Consider the following 22,500-nt stretch of genomic DNA (forward strand, 5'->3'; position numbering starts at 1 on the left):
ACTATGGAATGACAGAGGAAAGATACCACTAATTAAAGAAAATAACACTATAAAAATAGATCTCTTCTACAAACCTACAGACACACACCATTATTTGAACTTTCATTCCTCCCATCCCTCGCATACCAAAAGAAATGTACCCTTTAATATGGCAAAACGAATTTGCACAATAGTAATAGATGCAGAATTAAGGAACACAAGATTACAGGAATTAAAAATATTTCTAGAGGAACAAAAATATCACACTAATTTAATTGACACAGCAATCACCAAAGCAAAAAACATCTTAACCACAACCCATGGAGGTAAACAAACACAAAGATAAAAATAAAAATGAACTCCTTTTGTCATCACCCACAACCCAAGAAATCATGACATCATCAACACTGCAAAATGATACCTCTCAATTCTTCAACATTCAAGAATAAACCAATTAATAACAGACTCAAAGATAATTTATAACAGATGGAAAGCAACCAACATAAAAAAAAACTCTTAACCTGAGCAAAATTTACAACCACAGGAACAACAAAGGAAGTTAAAAATGTGGTGACCCTCATTGTGGAATATGCGACTGCATTGAAGAGGGAGTACAAATTACTTTAAAAAAACAATGACACTTTTAAAATAAATGCAAATATGAATTGCAAATCCAGGAATTTAATCTACCGTGCCACATGCCCTGAAATGCAACAAATACTATATTGATGAAATAGGTATCGGACTATATGAGAGAGTAAGGATACACAAACAACAAATCCATGACTCCTCCCTTAGAAACACAACCTGTAGCGAACATTTTGGAAACTGTGGGAAAAGAAAACTCAAAATATTCCCTTTCTTCAAACTATGGACAGAAAATAAACATTTTGGTAAGGCCAAGGAAGAGTATTTTATTTGAAAATATCAGCCAAAACTGAAAAAAGCAATAATAATAACACAACCACCAGAACTACCATCTCAACAATCAACAGAAAGAAACCAACCAAACACTGTCTGAAAAAGGAAAAGTACATATGGACTGAATTGAATTGAACTTGTGACCATGCTGGGGCACCACCATTTAATTTTGCAACATAAATTTTTCAGTTTGCTAATATTTTTTAGAACTTGACATTTGATACATAAGAGAATCTGACACCCTTGAGAGTAAGAGATCTAATCCAGTTTTTTTATGACACATTCACGTGATATGAGTATACACCCTTTTTTGTACTATCTTATGTATGCACATGCATATATGTGTAGAAATATCTATAGCTATGTGTATATATGCATATATGTGTGAAGGTATGGAAGTATGTATATTTACATAAAAATATAGTTATATAAGTTTGTATGGATGTACACCCTCTTACACGTGTACACATAAACACATATGCATGTATACACATATGCGTGTATGTATGTGTGGGTATATGCATATGTGTATATATATATATATATGTATATATGTATGTGTATGTGTATGTATGTGTGTATATGTACATGTGTGCATATGAATATTTATGTATATGTATTTGTATATGTGTGTATATGTATATATTTATGTGTATGTGTGCATACATGTGTGTATGTGCAGGTGTATATATATATATATATATATATATATATATATATATATATATATCATCATCATTTAACGTCCGCTTTCCATGGGTTGGACGATTTTGACTGAGGGCTGGCGAACCAGACTCCAATCTTGATTTGGCAGAGTTTCTACAGCTGGATGCCCTTCCTAACACCATATATATAAATATATATATGCATATGTACATATGTATAAGTATGTGTATATATGGGTGTCTATATATATAAGGGGTTTGTATGATTGTGTATAGAAGAATATATTACTCAAAGGAATTCCAACTCTGTTTTTCCCGAAGTATTAATTGTCTATTCTTATCGAACAAATGAACAAACCAATTTCATTGACATTATTATGAAACCACTATGCACACAATTCATTTTTTTATTCAACACACACACACGCACACACACAAACACACACACACACACACACACACACCACACACACACACACACAAACTGAAATGATTTTTAAATACAAACAAAAAGAATATAAAACAGGCAATTTTAAAGCCAACAACATTTAAAAACAAACAAATTAACTATGTCCAGAGTAAATCAATCAGCAGCAGAAACGATGATAAATTTCTTGGTCTGACCTCATTGTTATCATTAAACAAAAACAAAAAGATCCGTTGCAATTCAGAAAATTAACTTCTAACAAAAAGGTTTGTGAGCAAAATTAAAAGAGAAAGCAGGGAAAATCAAGATACATCACAGTATTACATGCATGCTCCACAACAACACTATATCCCATAAACACAAGTTCTACAAAGAAGCAGTGGAGGCGCAATGGCCCAGTGGTTAGGGCAGTGGACTCGCGGCCGTAGGATCGCGGTTTCGATTCCCAGACCGGGCATTGTGAGTGTTTATTGAACAAAAACACTTAAAGATCGATGAGGCTCCAGCAAGGGGTGGTGGTGAACCCTGCTGTACTCTTTCACCACAACTTTCTCTCACTCTTTCTTCCTGTTTCTGTGGTGCCTGTATTTCAAAGGGCCAGCCTTGTCACACTCTGTGTCATGCTGAATCTCCCCGAGAACTACATTAAGAGTACACGTGTCTGTGGAGTACTCAGCCACTTGCATGTTAATAAATGAGCTGCGACGTCACTGGTGCCTTTGCGTTTCCCTTGGATAACATCGGTGGTGTGGAGAATGATGGCTGGTGTGCGTAGGCGACTGCTGGTCTTCCATAAACAACTTTGCCCAGACTTGTACCTCGGAGGGTAACTTTCTAGGTGCAATCCGATGGTCATTCGTGACCGAAGGAGGTCACAATCACAATAAAGAAGCAATGAAGCAAAGAAAAAAAATGGAAATGAATAATAACAAATATGTTGAAGTAGGCAAACTTACTGACAAAATAAACATTTGAAAATTAAACAAGAGGTGCAGTTGTGGCTGTAGGATAAGAAGTTTGCTTCCCAACCATATGGTTCCAGGTTCAGTCCTTCTACTAAAGCCTCAGGGTGATCAAACTCTTGTGAGTGGATTTGGCAGATGGAAACTGAAATAAGCCTGCTGTATGTGTGTGTGTGTGTGTCTATCTGTCTGTCTTTGTGTATATGTTTTACCCCTCCCCACTGCTTGACAACTAGTGTTAACATCCCTATAACTTAGCAGTTTGACAAAAGAACTGATATAATAAGTACCAGACTTTACAAAAAAATAATAAATACTTGGGTGGGTCAATAAGTTCTACTAAAATGTTTCAAGGCCATGCCCCAGCATGGCCACAGTTTAATGACTGAACCAAGTAAAGCATAAAAGGTAACATCCAACTACACACTAAAAAGTAACCAGCTACAGAAATTAAATGTATCCCAACAGAATCTACCACATACAAAACACATATGATACACAAAAGAAAGCAACACGGTAGCAATGACAACAATGAAAGGCGGTGAGCTGGCAGAAACGTTAGCACGCCGGGCGAAATGCCTATCCGTATTTCGTCTGCCGTTGCGTTCTGAGTTCAAATTCCGTCAAGGTCGACTTTGCCTTTCATCCTTTCGGGGTCAATAAATTAAGTACCAGTTACGCACTGGGATTGATATAATCGACTTAATCCGTTTGTCTGTCCTTGTTTGTCCCCTCTGTGTTTAGCCCCTTGTGGGTAGTAAAGCAACAGGGTAGCAATGACAACACATGTAATATGTAAAACCTCAAAACAAAGTGAAAAACTACAGAACCAAACCTGCAAGAAATAAGTAATGATGTACAGTAAATCAAAAATACATACTGAGATATCAAGAACTAAAATCCAAAAAGATAGTGAAGGGCACAGAATCATCCCAACCCCTTAGATACCCTCAACCAAATAAACAACAACAAAAATAAACCCTTAGCCCTCACATCTAACGACAAACACAATAAAAATACCGGTGCCCCAGCATGGCCACAGCTCATAAGCTGAAACTAGAATCAATCAATCAATCAATCAATAACATACTTAGGAAGCTGAAATAATGAAAACAGAAGAGAACGAAATGTCATTGAACTGTGATCAATAAAAACACTTATGCATGCTCAAACAAATCATAGTAGGAAAAACATGCAGAATAAAATGTTTTGAAAAGCATAAGAGCGTTACTTCCAGAAGAATAAATTACTTCAATTAAATGCTAAAAACTTCAACAAGAACATTAACGTAAAAGTGGAAGACACCAATGAAAATTCAAGCATACAGAAAAGGAATATTGTTTTCAAATTCTGATACAAGGCCAGCGATTTCAGGAAAGTGGGTAAGTCAATTACATTGAACCCAGTGCTCAGCTGGTACTTATTTCATCAACTCCAAAAGGATGAAAGGCAAAGTCAACCTTGGCAGAATTTGAACTCTGAACATAAATTCAGGTGAAATGCCACTAATCATTTCGTCAACTTTCCAACTGAGAGATAATGTTAAATATAGAAGAATCAACACAGACAAAATGCACAATAAATCAGGTGGGGAGGAAAATATATTAGAACATCTCAATAACTGTCCACAATAACCAGCAAGGAACTCATCAACACATTGGAAATTGCAAGCAAGAGAAAAGTACCTGAGATTGACAATGCTTCCAATTTCTGGATGAAACGTCTAATGGGTATATGACAGCAGTTTCCAATGAAGTAGTAAGCAGGCCAGAATCAATATCTGATAGGCTGCTAGAGGAGGACAAACAACATTAACTCCCTAAAACTAAAATATCTGAAACCAATAAATTTATAGGCTTGCCAACAATATACCAATCCCTCACATCCATACTTTACAAAAGACAGGTTTTACATCTGGAGATAAATAACTTATTGTCAAAGGAACTGAAAGGATGTTGAAAGGGAAAATATGAAAACAGAGAAGAAGTGGTATTGGCATGCACCAAATGCAGTGTATGATAAAGCCTAGCTGCAGTTATCAGGAACTTACTTAAGTGACAAGGATGTCAAAGTAAAATATTCGGATCCTTTTGGTTTGAACGGCATTTTTTTCTAGCGGTGTCATATGAAATTGTCACCCATAATTATGACCCTAGTATCGATCTATTGCATTTCAATCTATTTTAGGGTTAGGTTTAGTTAGGGTTAGGGTTAGGGTTAAGGGTGGGGGGAAGGGTATCTTTTTTTCTTAACAAATGTAAATAAACCCAATCTGTTTCTTAAACAAGGGACATATTCATATGGCACAGAATGCTTTTTACCCCAATGGACGTCAGTGTTTGGTTGAAATTGCAGAAATTGAAGAAGAAAAAAACAACAAATATCTTACAAACTATAGAATTTTCTCAAGAAAGCCAAGAGAAAAAATGTTTTAGAAACACATTCTACCAGTATACGAAGTTTATAATTTTTTAGTTACTTACAAATTATGTTAAAAACTGCCATTCAAACGGAAAAGATCCAAATATTCAGATATAATGATCAATGATTGGAAAGAAGATATATGCACCTTGACAGACATTGTGGTTTCTTTTGAACAAAACATTGCATGAAAGGAATTGGATAAAATTGTTCAGATACAAAGATCTCAACCCTGAAGTACCATGTCAGACATAAAATTAAAAACTGAAGTAATAATGATTCTGTCTCACATAAATTCTTATTCAAACTCTCAGTTAAATATGACATCAGTGATTTTTCAATCACTGTTTTACTATCTCAGTAATGATGAGTTTTATCTTAGCATATGGTTGCCATTGGATACTTGCTACTGACAAAGCCCCAAAGGGTAGTAATGCACATTTTAAAATTCCACTACCACTACTGGATGATTTTTCTCTGCAACAAATGTATCTCTGTGTTTTTTGAACACTGTACATATGAGTTACTATCTCAGAACAAACACAGCAGTTAATTAGGCTTTCAAGGCTTTTAAGTATGATACACAGACTGCTATTTTAAAGTAATACACATGTATACACACAAATACTTATACATATGTATGTGTATGTTCACACACACACACACACACATGTAAGTAACATGTATGTATATTTTTTTATTCTTTTACTCTTTTACTTGTTTCAGTCATTTGACAGTGGCCATGCTGGAGCACCGCCTTTAGTTGAGTAAATCGACCCTGGGACTTATTCTTTGTAAGCCCAGTACTTATTCTATCGGTCTTTTTTGCCGAATCGCTAAGTGACGGAGACGTAAACACACCAGCATCGGTTGTCAAGCAATGCCAGGGGGACAAACACAGACACACAAACACACACATACATATATATATATATACATATAAACGACAGGCTTCTTTCAGTTTCCGTCTACCAAATCCACTCACAAGGCATTGGTCGGCCCGGGGCTATAGCAGAAGACACTTGCCCAAGATGCCACGCAGTGGGACTGAACCCGGAACCATGTGGTTGGTTAGCAAGCTACTTACCACACAGCCACTCCTGCGCCTACATGTATACTTGTGTTTTGTGCACACACACACATAAAATTAATGTGTTTCTGCACAGTTTGCATCTACCAAGTTATACTCTTATAGCATTAGTAAACCTAAAGCTACTGTAGAAGATACTCGCCCCAAGTACTGTGATGTGGAAGTGAATCCAAATCCATATTATTGTAATGAAAAATTCTTTACCCCACAGCTATGCTTACACTTATATAATAAATCACAAGATAATATTGATATCTATTTAAATATTGGTTTGTCTGGGAAGTTCATGCCGATTTATAGTAGCTTACCTTTCGACTTATTTTAAGTCCATAAAATGGGATTTGACTACACCTCCATTTAGAGCACAGTTTAAGCTATCTTTTCATGGAAGAAGGTTTATGTTCCTATAACCTGTGTTCATTCTGTAAGCCTTTAAAATGGAAGATAAGAAAGTTCATTTTCAGCACTTGATACTTTACTTTTTCTGTAAAGGGAAAAATGCCTTGCAAGCAACCAAAGAAATATGTGCAGTTTAAGGTGATGTTTCTTTATCTGAAAGAACTGTATGGAATTGGTTCAGAAGGCTCCGAGCTGGAGATTGTAGCCTTATTGATAAAGAGCAATCAGGCAGACCATCCACTACAGATGATGACCAAATCAAGTCGTTAATTGAGAATAACCCACATTGCACAACCCAAGAATTGGCAGAAAGTCTCAACCTATCAAACTCCGTCGTTCATGCAGTAAGTGACATGAGCCACCCTCAGCCACCCCAAAAGTGGGTTTTCATCCTAACAAAGTTTTGCTTTGTGTCTGATGGGATTGGAAAGGAATTCTGTACTATGAGCTTCTCCTAAGTAACCAGACAATTAATTCTTAGAAATACTGCACACAACTGGACGAGTTAAAAGCAGCAATTCAAGAGAAACGTCCAGAATTGGCCAACAAGAAGAGTGTTGTTTTCCAACATGATAATGCAAGACTGCACGTTTCTTTGGGAACCAGACAAAAGTTGCTGCAGCTTGGCTGGGATATGTTACCCCACCCTCCATATTCACCAGATATTGCTCCTTCGGATTCCCATTTATTCATGTCTCTGCAGATTAGTCTAAGTGGTAAAAATTTCAATTCCTTGGATGATGTAAAAAGATACCTTGATGAATTCTTTGCCATGAAACCACCTCAATTCTAGGAAGAGGGTATTTTCAAGTTAAAGGAAAGATGGAGATGCATTGTGCAACAAAATGGTTCATGTTTGATTGATTAAAAATATAATGGCAAGTATTTATTGACCTTTTTCTTTCCTTTAAAAATCGGCATGAACATTCCGGACAACCCAATATTTTCTAAAAGATGGCAAATTTTATCGTAGATATTAATTCACCACATGTCTCTCTTTCAGAATATCATTGACCTTTTACCAAGGATGGCTTCGCCTTTTATTCTTCTAGAGCTGATAAAATAAATGCCAGCTCAGCTCAGGGAAGAGGGGTGGGGGATAGAATGTAATTGACCCCCACCCACCTCTCAAACTTGCTGGTTTTGTGCCAAAATCTGAAAAACATATTCTAATAGCAGTCAGAGGTAAGAAAGTAGGTCAGGATTATTTATCGCTGCATCAGTTACAGATTATTGCCTAAAAAAATGTGTACATGTATATGTGCTTGCCTCTGTATTTATGTGAGTGAAAGGTAAAATTATAAAAGAAATAAGATGGCTCCTCAAAAACATAAAATAAATAAAAGGAAAAGAAATGTAAAATGAAATGGAAAGCAGACATTTTACTAGAATGGTCAAGAGGGTTGCAATCTTATGTAGGAATAACATACTTTCAATCTAAAGCAATGAATTAGTGAATTTTTGAAGAAAATATTATATTCATAAAATAAGAAAGTCTTTCGAATAATCATTTAATTAACAAACCTGCAGATTTAACATGCATTCGATTTTCAACCAGGAAAAGTTGTAAGTATTGAGGGCAGTGAGGAGCAAAGTCTTTGACAGCCCATGATCGCAAAATTGTATGTTGATCCTAAAGAGATGAAATGGAATTATTAGTAAACAGAAATCAATTCTAACAGTGGACATAAAGTTTTTAAAAAATGTGAAAAAACAGATTCTCAAGTGTAGGTGTCACAATGAGTACAACATACATTGTGCATTAAATTTATACACACATATATATATATATGTGGAGGCGCAATGGCCCAGCGGTTAGGGCAGCAGACTTGCGGTCGTAGGATCGCGGTTTCGATTCCCAGACTGGGCGTTGTGAGTGTTTATTGAGCGAAAACACCTGAAAAGCTCCACGACGCTCCGGCAGGGGGTGGTGATTCCTGCTGTACTCTTTCACCACTCTTTCTCTCACTCTTTCTTCTGTTGGCCTGCTCGTTTAGCCAGCAGGGTGGCGTCATTTGAAGGCTAAAACAATGCGAATGCATTGTGACCAGCGATGTGTAACTACATCTGATGGACTGGTCGGTCACGTGATCACGTGATATATATATAAATATTATGGAGATGTACTTGCATAGCAAGTGATTTGATCTGAGATCGTGTGCTGAAATGAAAACAATTGCAGCGTGGAAGGTGTTTGTAAGCCATATAAGAAACACACAAAAGCCGTTCGATTCACTTCAACATTTAAGTTTAATTTGTCAAAATATTTTCCTCGCTTTAAGACCTCGACCTGTTCACTGACAAAAATCCGTGCTGCATCTGGGCATTGGTTTATATATAAATAATCAAATGAATAACAGACAATGGATAATTGTTAGCTCTTCAACACTTGGTGGTTAAAAAATATTGCCAAAGGGACATGATACAACATTCAAAGGTAGTTTATATCGATATTAATCCTCTGCCACTTCGTTTTCATTTTAGGTAGAGGCTAGGGTTAGGGCTAGGGTTATGTTTAGGGTTAGGGATTAGGGTTAGGGTTAGGGGTTAGGGGCTAGGGTTAGGGTTGATGTGGAAATTATATATGCAGTTTAGTCTCACATGTATATAGCAATGAAGACAAAACACAAACATTGTAGATCTTCAATTTTGTCTCAATTGAAATTCCATTCCAAGGCCATAAACGTCTATCCAGTTTTTGGAATCCCCATCTGGCTTTCTTGATTTGAAGGGAGATTTCACCATCAAGAGTATTTGTCATGTTTACTAGCTAAATACACAAATTTTTCCACAATCTGCAATTTCTCTTCATACACATAAGTGTTTGGCTCAGAAGAGGCTTTACTTGGAACATTATGATTATCTTTTTTAGGCTGATTGTTAGACACAAAGCATTGCATGCTGTGAAGGTAGAATTCATAAGCTGCTGCTGCATTTCACTCTGAGAGTGAGCAACAACATTACATGTGTCAGCAGACAAGAATTTACATATCAGTGATGGGAACAGCCTTGTTCTTACATCAAACTACCTTATAATCAACATCTGATGTACACCTCATGTAAGTATCCCTCAAAAGCCATAAAAAAAATCAGGCAAATTAACATCAAAACCCTTACAAACATTTCCATTGAGCTTTCCACACTTCATAAAATTTTGTTTGAATTCCCTCCACCCATCATGCACTGCTTTCTTCTATAATGGACAATCTAGTGAGGTTCCCAACAATTCTCCTTACCAGCTTGTTTGGTAAGGAAGGTATATTTTGTTGGACACTCTGACATGAAAAAACAAAACACACACATTCATACATTTCTTGTTTTTTATATAATTTCCATCTTTCTTGCCCACATATTGTTCTGGTGTCCACTGAATTTTTCTCTAGAGAACATTCTTTTCTTTGTAGTTTGATCGCAGATGATCTACTTCTAGCATATGGCTGACCACATAGTGGTATTTTAGCCCTTTAAATAAACACATGTATTAAAATACACATATGTAGAGAGAAGGTAATATAATGGTATATAACTTACTGCTTCACTTCTGTGTTTTGTATTTCTCTCAGCTAATATAAAGCATGCCTGTGCATCTTGAACCCTGAAAGTAGAAACAAAATTGAAACACAAAATACATTAACTATACAATGGGGTCACAAATTGAATATTGCAATCCCTGCCAAAGAAACACAGAGATTTCTATATTTATACTGTAGATAAAAAAAAAGCTGTGAAGTCCTGGATAGACTGAGTATGCACTGGAAGACCATATATCTTCTAACAAGATTCTGTGCCATCTCATTAGGCTTGAACAATCCAAACATGGATACATACTAATCTTCATGATCACATTATCCTAGACACATGGCCTCCTAGCTCACCAAACCCCAATCCACTGGACTATTATGTATGGGGCATAGTTAAGAGAGAGGTCAATCAATGATCCCATTATACCATACAAACTCTCTAATCCACCATATCCAGTACTATGTCCAAAATTGATAAAGATCATCTGATTTAGGTATGTCAGTGTTTCCATATCTGATTTAAGCATGTCAGTGCTTCCATATCTGATTTAGGTATGTCAGTGCTTCCATATCTGATTTAGGTATGCCAGTGCCTTCAAGTCTGCAGCTATTGATGTTAATGGTGGATTCGTTAAATGGGTGTAATAAAAGGATTCTCATGATTGTTTGTACCAATTGGTTTTCAAATACAACATTTCTTTGAAGAGTTATGTGTCTTTTTCTAAATTCATACAAGTGATCTCAAAAGCCTTATGTACCCTTTATATAGACAGTTTAAATATTGTTTATAAATGACATCTGATTTTTTTTTAAAGTTGAAATAAATATCTTTACCAATATATACTCATGGTGGCACGTAAAAAGCACCATCCGATCATGGCCATTTGCCAGCCTCGTCTGGCACCTGTGCCAGTGGCACGTAAAAAGCACCCACTACACTCATGGAGTGGTTGGCGTTAGGAAGGGCATCCAGCCGTAGAAACATTGCCAGATCAGACTGGGCCTGGTGCAGCCTTCTGGCTTCCCAGACCCCAGCGGACGCTAAACGATGATGATGATGATGATATCTTGTTTAGTTAACCTGTAATAACTTCTAGAGCAGGGGTGGGGAAACTTTTTAGTGCAGTGGGCAAAAATTTCCAAAGAAAAAGGTCCATGGGTAGATCGCAAGTTCTGGCTCTTATATCTGTGTAAATCTGGTAAAAATCTATGTATAATTCAATATATGAGGGTAATTCCAAAAGTAAGGTCTCCAAAGCAATTGGGACGCAGGGAAACTGTACATGTAGGTATTGGCAACACTGTTGTGTTTGTTGTGCATGAGTCTGCCCCTGTGTGCACCTTGCTGCCTTGCTCAGTCTTGGCTCAGCAGTCATATCTGATGGAGCTCCCAATTGATGCTACTGCCAAGTGTGAAGGTCATGCAGTTATTTGGTGTTTGAACGCAAAAGGTATTAAACTGATTGAAATTCATTGCTAATTAGCAGAAGTGTATGACAAGTCATGCATGGGTGTCAAAAACGTCTGCAAGTGGTGTAGAAGCAGGTGACCATCAATTTCTGATGAGACCGTTGCAAAGGTTGAGTAAATCCTACATGAAAATCGGTGGATCACTTTGGATGATCTCTGCATTTTGGTTCCTGAGGTTTCCCAAAGCACTTTTCATAGGGTTTTGAGTGAAAAGTTGTAATACCAGAAGGTGTGTGCAAGATGGGTCCCACGAATGCTCACAGAGGACCATAAACGATAATCCACCTTACAGTCCAGACTTGGCACCCAGTGACTACCACCTGTTCCCTAAACTGAAAGAACATTTGGCTGGAACACACTTCAGCCATGACAAGGTGAAAGATGAGATTTAACACTTCCTCAATGACATGGTGGTGAGCTGGTATGACATGAGCATACAAAAACTGCCCCAGCACCTACAGAAATACATCAACTGAAATGGCAATTATGTTAAAAAATAGATAAATGTTCAAACTTTAAAATGATGTAAACATCATTGACAATAAACGTTTCTGTGATTTCTAAATATTTTTGGAAACCTTACTTTTGGGATTACTCTCATACATTAATAAAAATAAGTTTAATGCATTAAATTAATGTGTAACAGCTTCATTAACACCACCACTGAATTTAGAACGTTTATATTACTTATGTCTTCTATATTTTTTCAAAATGTACCTATCCTAATATTGGAGAAATCATAACAATCAAGCACAGACCGAATTTAATTTTGAAAAATTACATTAATACCTAAATAATATTATATGTAAATGGCATATTTAGACAAATTTATCCTAATGATAATTTTATCAAAGCTAATTAGCCTTAACTTTAAAACTTGGTTTTGTTTAGTGAGAAGGATTAAACTGCTTTTTTTTTTCTTTTTTTTTTTTTTAAGTTTAGGAATATTACATGCTTTGAAGAAACTGCTATTCTTACTTTATTACCCAAGTTTTCATCAGTAGATCTGCATAATTCAATTTGGAAAAAAAACTACTCACATTGATAAGTGGTTGAAAATTGAGATGGGAATTTCAAGACATTTTTATGTAAAGTAGGGAATTTCTCAGGATTGATGGACTTGTAAAAGTGCAATAAAGACAGATTAATATATTTCAATTTTATTAAGTTATCTTACTACTAATCAATTAATTTTAATTGTAAGAAATCTGGAGCCTCCTAGGAACACATCAAAAGGTGTTTCAAAAACACGTAGTTTGATTTTATTTTGTATTTCTTCAAATCTACTTTCAGATTTCTTCATAAAATTTTCACACTCATCAGAATATTTCTTTGTTGATTTGGGATTTTGTTCACTCAGTTTCAGAAAATGTATGAATCACTTTCTTTTCAATTGTGTGACAAATAAATGAAGCATTGATTCAAAGCTTTTGATATGAGAAAGCAAACTGGTTATTAGCTGATTGGAACCTTGTAGTTTCAACTTCAAATTATTTAAATGACTAGTTATATCTACTAAAAATGCTAAATAACATCGAAGCTTTTTATTTTCCAGTTCCATAACAGAACTTGCTATAATAGCATTTGGGCCTTACTTAATCACTTAACTTCACAATGGAACAATAAAGCCCATTATTCGGCTTCAAGATATTTCAAAAATTCTTAAAATTTCCTATTATTCAACCCTTTGCTTTTTATCAAATTAATGGCTCTAGTTACAACTTTCATTACATTACCCGTCTCGAGAGATTTTACACAAACTTTCCATATGAATAAAGCAGTGACACAAAGTTTCCAGATCCAAAAGGTGCTTCTTAAATTCACTCATAATCAAATCTATGAACCCTTTTTCATGACCTACAATAGATGGAGTGCCATCTGTAGCAAGACAACTCACTTTTTCATACGGTAAATCAAAATCTTTTAAGGCTGAATTGACCACTTGAAAAAATCTTCACCCCTAGTTGTTCTATGCATTGATTTCAAGGTGAGAAATTCTTCCCGAATATTGAATTTTGCAGTTACTCCATGTATAAATATTCTTTTCTACTCTAGGCACAAGGCCATCTGAGCAGTATTAGACAGCTCAGGTGTCTCATTAATAACTAATGAATACAACGCGATTTCTGCTGAATCAAATTTTAGAGAATTTTGAATGTCATCAGCAATATCTTCAGTACAATTAGAAAGAGTTCTTGACAAGAGTTCCAAACAAACTAAGATTTCCTGGGTATACATTCTTTCACAAATTCCCCATTGCTATGTGGTTTGAGTTTTTACAGCATAACTAGTTCGAGTTACTGATTCAGTTTCAAGAATCAACCTTTTAAAAAAGCCTTGTTTTTTAGTCAGATTTTCTTTCAAGGAGGCTATTTTGTCTAAATGTTCAGATTCTTTCAAATTTTCAGAGGTCTTATGCTTACTCACAAAATGCCTCTCAATATTATATTTTTTATGAATGGCTACTTGTTCATTGCAATTAAGACAAATGCACTTGTTATCTATTTCAATAAGAAAATAAAGATCAGCCAAGTTTTCATTAAAGTACATTCACCAGCGCTTTTTTTTTCAGGGATTTTTATAACTGTTTGCCATATTGTTAAGGGTACTGAAAAATTCATTTAACAAAGTTAACAAAGTTATAAACTGGTAAAATTTTTGTTATTACTGCTGCTTGGGAAAAGCAAAAGCCAACTGGCTCATAGTCGTAATGCATGTGTTCAGTGTTGTAAAAACTGTAAAAAATAAAAATCTGCAAAAAGTCTAAATATTGTTTGGTTCTGCAAAGTTTAACTTGATTTTTCTCTCCGCTTGTCCATACAGATGTTGACAAGTGAGTGGGTAGGGAGGGGCGATAACTGATAAGCTGATGGTAGATGAAAGTAACTCCTGTTGACCTTCTTGACACTGACTGATAGCAAAAGAACGCGACCCTTCCTTTTGTAAAAAGTTATATAACACTGCTTTTTCAGAAAAACAGTTGGTAATATTTTTTTTATAATCCTGTTCATAAAGACACCAAATAAGTAGTTTCTGTTCCGATGAAGCTTTACCAATTTGCTTTTGATTTTTAATAGATTTCAAAATGTTTTTTGCTTATCGATTGACAGAAAGGGGGTGAGTGTCAATTTTGGAGATTTTTTTTTTTTTGTAAAAATTTACTTTCTTTTGTACATACGAGTATATCAGCCTGTGGGCGCAATTTTACCTGTGGGTGGGTGTTTCCCCACCCCTGTTCTAGAGTCATTATGCTTTAAAAATACTACTGAATGCCCATTATGTACTATCCAAAATACTCACGGGAAAGCCTTATACAGCCACAACATTTTGAGAGAAGAGTTTCTTGCAAAGTGGAAATTAATTCTTCTATTGAATATCCTAAGTCTGATTATTGAAGACTTAACATAACACATATCATGAAATCATACATAATGGTAAACATTATTGGGAAAACCATCCATCTATTAATTGTATATTACCTGGCTTTATCAAGGTCCATGTCTTTTAAAGCTGATCCCTTCAAATAATGTACTCTATGGCCCCATTTAGGATCTTTCAGAACAACATTGATGTTTGTGTTAAGTTCTGTAGAAGCCATAAAGACTACATGGTAACACTGTAATAAAAAGAAAAATAATAGAAATTTCATTTTTAAGGTCAAACTGAAGGTGTGATCATCATCATCATCATCATGGTTTAACGTCCGTTTTCTGCGCTAGCACGGGTTGGACGGCGTTGGGAGGTATTTGTTGTTACTGTTTTCACAGCTTAAAATGTTATTTGATAATATTCATAAATTTTACTTAATAACTCCAGATTTTGTAATCAGTTGATCTGAGATCAGTAATAACTAATTACTCTTCACATAATTATCTTTAACCCTTTAGTATTTAAACCGGCCATATCCGGCCAAAATATTTAATCTGTTTTATGTTCAAACTGACCAGATCCAGGCTCTCACACCTACCCTACAATGTTATTCTACATTAAGTAATTACACCATCAAGATCTTGAAGATATGAGATAATGCATGATTAATTCAAATCAATGGGAATCAATAAGCATTATGTTTGATAGAATAATTAGAACATTAAAGGGTTAATCCTGTTATCACCACTGGTTTATAGTTAGCTGCTAATGCATTTTGCATGATAAGCATCATCAACCAACCTTACAAATATTTGATAATTTACCTGTTAATAAATTTAGAACTTTAAATGATATTGCATATTCAGTCAATCCTCACTTTATTGAGATAAACTTTGAATCGCACCCATAAAAAGAGAAAAACAAATTAGTTGCTCAATATAAATTTCCAAATATTTAATTTTTCTCACTATTATTGTATCTAAAAATGCTGAGATATTGAAGTTTCTTCATAAATTAATAGAGAACTTCTGATGTGTAGCATTTTCTAATTAGAGATATTAAAGAAATTATGCTGATATTATTTGAAATTTTAGAACATATTTGAAACAACAGAAAATAATTACTTTATGCACAAAATATTTAAGTATTAAACTCAATAAACAGATAATATAGCATATTGAAATAGATTTGACAAAACACAATACGTTCTCTTTCTGGTTCACTAGTTCAATTTCAAAATATTACCAAGTAATTTTACTTTTATACATGGTAAGATTTAGAATTTAAAATTCTTTAGAACATGAAAGTATCAAATTACTTAATTACATACAGAAAATAACTAATAAAATACATTATGTTTAAAATTATATATTTAATTGCTTAAATCATATTTAACAGTGATATTTATTCAACAATACTGAAGATATAACTCCAAATATCTAAATGTCATGTGACATACAATAAGATATTAGTTTCACACTAATTGCTGCTCTTCAGCTCCTTCCAAACTGAATGTAGCAAAGAAGTACTACAAGAAAGATTTAAAGAGTGATACTTGGTACTGTTTTAAGGAAATTGATCATAATTAATACAATTAAATAGCAGACTATATACCTAAAAGGTATATGCAATTGAGGCAGTATTAAGTTACAATAGTCATCTAAGTATCATACTTAATGTATACACACTTAATATATAAGAGATAATATCTCTTATGGACTTGCTGTGTTAAAAACAATATCTTGAGGGAGATCAAAATTCCTTCCAATAGCAGCCAACAAGACCACCAGATACATTTCAGCTTTTTGGGGCCTTTTCAGTGGTACATACTCATAGCCAGCTACATGCTCAAACAAGAATTCATCACCTCTGACACAAGGAAAAAAATGGACTAAAACAATCACTGATGTTGTGATAGTTGTCCAGCTGAATGAAAATTCAGTATAAATGATTGAAGCAAAATTAAATTAAAATAGCCATCTATGATACATACTTAATGTATAAACGTTGTCGATACGCTAATTACTGCAGTATTTGTTCTTAGATAATATCACTTATGGAACTGCATAAATCTCATATGTATACATTCATACACAAAATCATAGATGTGTAACTACATAGATATAGTATATACATACAACATATATAAATATATCAACAGTGAGAATACAGGAATCTTCATGGCACATCTTCATGGATGCTTGTGTGAGTGAGTGTACATGCACCATATAACCTACATGAGAATGTTTATACATCCATATCTGTTAACATTTATATCTAATATTTTTTCCGCTGGACTGTGTGTTTGCTTCTTTTATGTATCTGTCATTTTATTCCTTAGTCTGAACGTCTAGTTTCTGCTATTTCCATAGCCTTCATCAGTAAGGACTGCTCGTTTGGCAGATTCCAGGCCAATCCTCCTGTCAGCATATATGTATTTACTTTAAAAATTTATAAATGATTTAGCAGATCATTAATCTATATACAAAAAGTAATATAAGCAGCTATGTGCAACGTGATACCATAAAGGAAAAATATACTTGCCACTGAACATATAAGAAATAAGAGCTAAAATGCTCTAATGATGTAGGAAAAACACATGAATGTATACATGTATGCTCACAATGACTGAACTTGCTCAAAACACGTTAGTAATCCACTAAATCATCCTTAAATTTTTATGATAAATCCATATATGCTGACAGGATGATTGGCCCAGAATCTGCCAAATCTTACTGATGAAGGCTATGAAAATAGTCTGAAACTGGACGTTCAGTCTAAGGAATTCTTAAGTTGGTGTTTTGGGTGATTGCAGCCCCTATGAGCATGTATGTATACATCTATGTGTTTTTCCTACAGAATAAGAGCATTTCAGTTCTTATTTCTAGCGATGTAGGTGTCTTGAGATTCTTAATTGTGTTCATCGACAGTTATATTTTATATATATGTGTGTATGCATAGTTAAGTTTTATATCTGGTCATAGAGTGACCAATGGTTTTGCATCCAGAAAGGGCTTAGCCCCATGGATGGCTCATCAGACTCTAAAGCCAAAGACAAGTGTAACTCTTCACCTCTGAGAGGCAGGAATCCGTTAATGGTCATTTGACCAGTAAGTCGCCAAAGACTAAATACTCCAGGATCAGCAAGGACGGGTTATCTCCCTTAGACCAGTTCATCTGGGCCAAAAGAGGGGGAACAGAGGAGTTTTCCTTTTGGCTGCTTTTAGATTTAAGGACTTCCAGGTCTAATCAGATAATGGGAATTCCCATGCTTGAAGCAGGCAGCATTAGAAATGAATGCAAGGGCTATAAATTTCCTGGTGAGTGTTCAGTGATCCAGGTTTCAAGGAGTCTTTCAGTATTCTTGCTCACTCAGCTATACAAAGCTTGCAGCATTTGCTCCTGTTAATGTAGGTTCCAAGCCGCTCTAAGATCCTCCACTTAATAAACAACAAGCTTCTTTTAGTTTCCTTCTACCAAATCCACTTACAAAGCTTTGGTCAGCTCAGGGCTATAGTAGAAGACACTTATCCAAGGTGCCATGCAGTGGGACTGAACCCGGCACTATGTGGTTGCGAAGCAAGCTTCTTGCCACACAGCCATGGATCTTTTCAAAAATTATAATGTTTTGCTACTTCGGTATCGAATCTGGTCAAGCCCAAGGACTCTGTCGTGAACATAATTTATTGGTAAAACTTCATTTTTCTTGTTAGCTTGGCTAACCTGCTCTTTAATTTTATGCTTAACTTCTATAAATCATCTTCTGTCACCCTTTCCCTCTCCTTCTGCACCACTCATATCTTTATTGGTCTTATCATCAAAAGCAGCATAACAGCTGCTTTAACCCTTTAGCATTCAAACCGGCCATATCTGGCCAAAATATTTAACCTGTTTTATATTGAAACTGACCAGATCTCGCCTCTCACCTCAGCCCTACCATGTCATTCTAAAACTAAAAAATCACATCACTGAAATCTCTAAACTACAAGATAGTGCAGGATTAATTCAAACCATTTTAAATAAACAAACATCACATTTGACAGAATAATGCGAACACTAAAGGGTTAATCAAACGTATCAACAGCTAGCAATAAGCCTTTAAAAATTATCCAATACCTTCTACATATAGATTCCCTGCCTATAAAGGCATCTTTTAACAACAGTTGTCTTTTTAATTAAAGGTTTTCTTTACTTATTAACAGAAGGAAATCAGACAAAATGGTCCATAAAAATATAGGTAGGTAGGTCACATAAATAATTTAAAGGAGTTTGAGAATACAAACAAAATTACATAGTTACCTGAAGATCAGGATGTGCAAAAAATTCATTTAAGAAATCCATGATAACATCTGGAAAAATTGCAGTGATAAAAACTACAACATGTTTATGACGTTTAGCATTATCTTTACTGAATTCTTTCCCTTCCTTTTTCTTGTCAATAAAAGTTGATCCAATACTTTCCAGCTATATAACAGGAATAAAATGTTTAGTATAAGAAAAGTATACTACTATCAGCAATAGTATTAATAATGAAGTAGAATATAGAACACAAAATGGTATTAGCGGTTTCTTAAAATGTATTTCTTAATAACCAAAAGCAAGGGCAATGCCTATAGCAATTCAAAGTCTGTTGAACTGATTAGAGGCAGTTAGATGAGTTTATTTTGCTTAATATTTAATTTGAAGAGAACATCGACAGAGACCTAGGAAGAGATGTTATTTTAGAGAAAGAAATTAGTCAAAAAGGAAGGGGTTGAAGCAAATGAAACAAGTATGTTTATTTAGAACTAGCAGTATTGCCTGGCGTTGCTCGGGTTTGTAAGGGAAATAACTATATAAGCCTTTTTAGAGAGTTATAGCCAAAAAATAGCAAAAAAATGCATTAAAAATGGAAAAAAAATTATGGTAAATTTTTTTTTAAATCGTTGACTCATCGTAGACATTTTTAGAGAGTTACTTCCCTTATATAATAGCGAAAAAATGCATTAAAATGGAAAAAAATGATGGTAAATTTTTTTTTAAATCGTAGACTCATCGTAGACACGCGCTAATACCCAGAAGGGCTCAATATGAATCACAACTATAAGATACCCGGTTTTGGTTAAACTGCACTGCAAAATGTGGGAGTAGTTAGGAATCTAAATCGTAGGAGACAAACACACAACCTCTCTTTTATATATAAAGATTATATAATCAATAGACACCCGGGTAGGAGCAGTAAGATAGACAGAGGGAACACATGACCTGGCAATGGGTAAGTAGTTGAGGAGTATCAGAAAATATTTGTCAAGTGGATAGTCTGTCTATGGATGCAATTGAAAATGTGCATATGTAAGAATCCAATGCCAGATGTCTGTGCAATACTTAGGGAAGGAGATTCTTGTAAATTATACAGAATAAGTAACTGTGGAAGTATTTTCTATCAGATGAAATAGTATTTTAACTTTTTGTAATGCCACCTTGGTTATGTTCATGTGTATTTGGAGATAGTAAGCCTAGCAATATGTGTCAATCATGAAGGGTCTTGCTGTGTGTTATGAGCAATGGCAATGCAATGTTTATGTCTTTGTTTGCTTTGTGATTTTTGCAGTCAGAAAGATGTTGATGGTATACATAATGCAGTGTAGGGAGATGTCATCTTTAACAAAGCGCATGTACTTATTAGAGTAGATGTTGTTGGAGGTGATGTAGATTATGTAGATTATGGATGTTTTGAAAAAAGAGTGTGATGAACAAAACTGAAACCTGAGACACAGGACTGATAGAGTATGGGTCAGAGAGAGTTCCATTAGCAAACAACACAATAGTGTGATCCAAAAAGAAGTCACCAATCCAAGAGAAGTGAGATAGAGGGAGCTATAGGGGTAGTCATTATAGGAAGTTTATATGCCTGACATAACTAAAAGCTTCACTGATGGTGAGTACAGAAACAATGCTTTCAACAAATTTTTCTGGTGAGTAACATAGAGTAGGTCACTTGTGGATCTGGCTTTACGAAAGCTGTATTGATGATCATTTAGGAAAGAAAGAGAATCAAGGGGTTGGCAAAGGTTACTGTTAAAGTTGTTAATATAGGATATAATATCAAGGCTGTCGTCTCATTGTAAACATTAAAATTAAATATATTACAGGAGGCTTTAATAATTTTGATGAGAGGTCATCTGCTACTTCTAAAAACTGGTGTTTCTCACTTCCTTGTATATGGTAGATACAAAAAATCAAACAATTTGACCATCTACTGCAAATGTGTACATTTTACATGCATATATGTACATTATATGTACAGTATATAAGGTTGGGTTCTATGTGTACACCGTTGGTTGTAGTTTTGTTGGAATAGTTTAATCACCACAATTATTTGCTTCCAGAAATCATTTTAAGTAAACTTGTAAAATTTAACCCTTTCGTTACTGTATTTATTTTGAGATGCTCTGTGTTTCTTTCAATTACTTTAAATATAACAAAGAATTTAGTAAAATAACTTAGTTATAATTAAGCTAGTGTTAGGAACATAAATTGTAACTAAGGTTTGGTGGAAGGTTTTAATTCAAAACTTATGAAAACAAGACATTTGTGCTACAGAGCCAGTTTCAGCTGGGTTGGTAATGAAAGGGTTAAGATATTAAATTTATTTATCATAAGAACTAAAGTGAGGTAATGTGAAACAATATTTTTTAGTGGGGAGATGAATTTACTTGCATTTATACTGAATGAAAGTTTCCAAAAAATTGAAATCCAGTTCTTGTATATAATTGACTGCAAAACTGACCAATGATAAAACAAACACCATTAAATTAAAAATCATAATTCTATGTATAGCTATATTTAATAAATAATACCTGTCTTGGAATAAAGGCAAATGCAATGACAATCATTGCCAGCATGAAAAGTTGTCCAAGCCAATAATCAGGAGAGAAATCTCCATAACCAACTGTAGTGAAGGTAACGATGACGAAATAGAAGGACTGGAATAAATTCAGTTGTTGTTCAGACTCATATGTTGTTGCTCTCTGGATATGCTGTATACCACAGATACTGAATAAAAATGAAATATATAAAATCATATAAAGTGGTAAAATAAGAGTTTATATTTTCATTCCCTAATAAAAATGAATTACTTGTAAGTCACAGCTAGTCAACAGTCACAAACTTTATTGGAATAAAGTAACCTAGTTAGACAATACAAACTTAGTCACAGAGATGATTCAGAATGGAATGCAGAAATATGCTATAGGTCAGGGTCAGAATACAGAGGAAGCAGGTTATAGTCCCGGCC

General features: G+C 34.7%; 1 protein-coding gene across 5 annotated transcripts in view; it reads right to left on the bottom strand.

Annotated features, from left to right (window-relative positions):
• The window catches only part of LOC115209859 (potassium channel subfamily T member 1), a 203,159-nt gene that overhangs the window by 65,747 nt on the left and 114,912 nt on the right, over positions 1–22,500 (bottom strand). For all 5 annotated transcript variants that reach the window (XR_004998398.1, XM_036501531.1, XM_029778432.2 and 2 more), the window contains exons 9-13: positions 22,064–22,259; positions 19,524–19,688; positions 15,335–15,471; positions 10,396–10,459; positions 8,389–8,497 (exon numbers count right to left, since the gene is read on the bottom strand). Coding sequence is in view for 4 of the 5 variants with exons in the window: in XM_036501531.1 (XP_036357424.1) it covers positions 8,389–8,497; positions 10,396–10,459; positions 15,335–15,471; positions 19,524–19,688; positions 22,064–22,259 (671 nt within the window). In the remaining variant the exon portion in view is untranslated. The remainder of the gene's footprint in view (positions 1–8,388; positions 8,498–10,395; positions 10,460–15,334; positions 15,472–19,523; positions 19,689–22,063; positions 22,260–22,500) is intronic.

The sequence above is a fragment of the Octopus sinensis genome, linkage group LG3 (genome assembly GCF_006345805.1).
Source record: "Octopus sinensis linkage group LG3, ASM634580v1, whole genome shotgun sequence".
Lineage (NCBI taxonomy): Eukaryota > Metazoa > Mollusca > Cephalopoda > Octopoda > Octopodidae > Octopus > Octopus sinensis.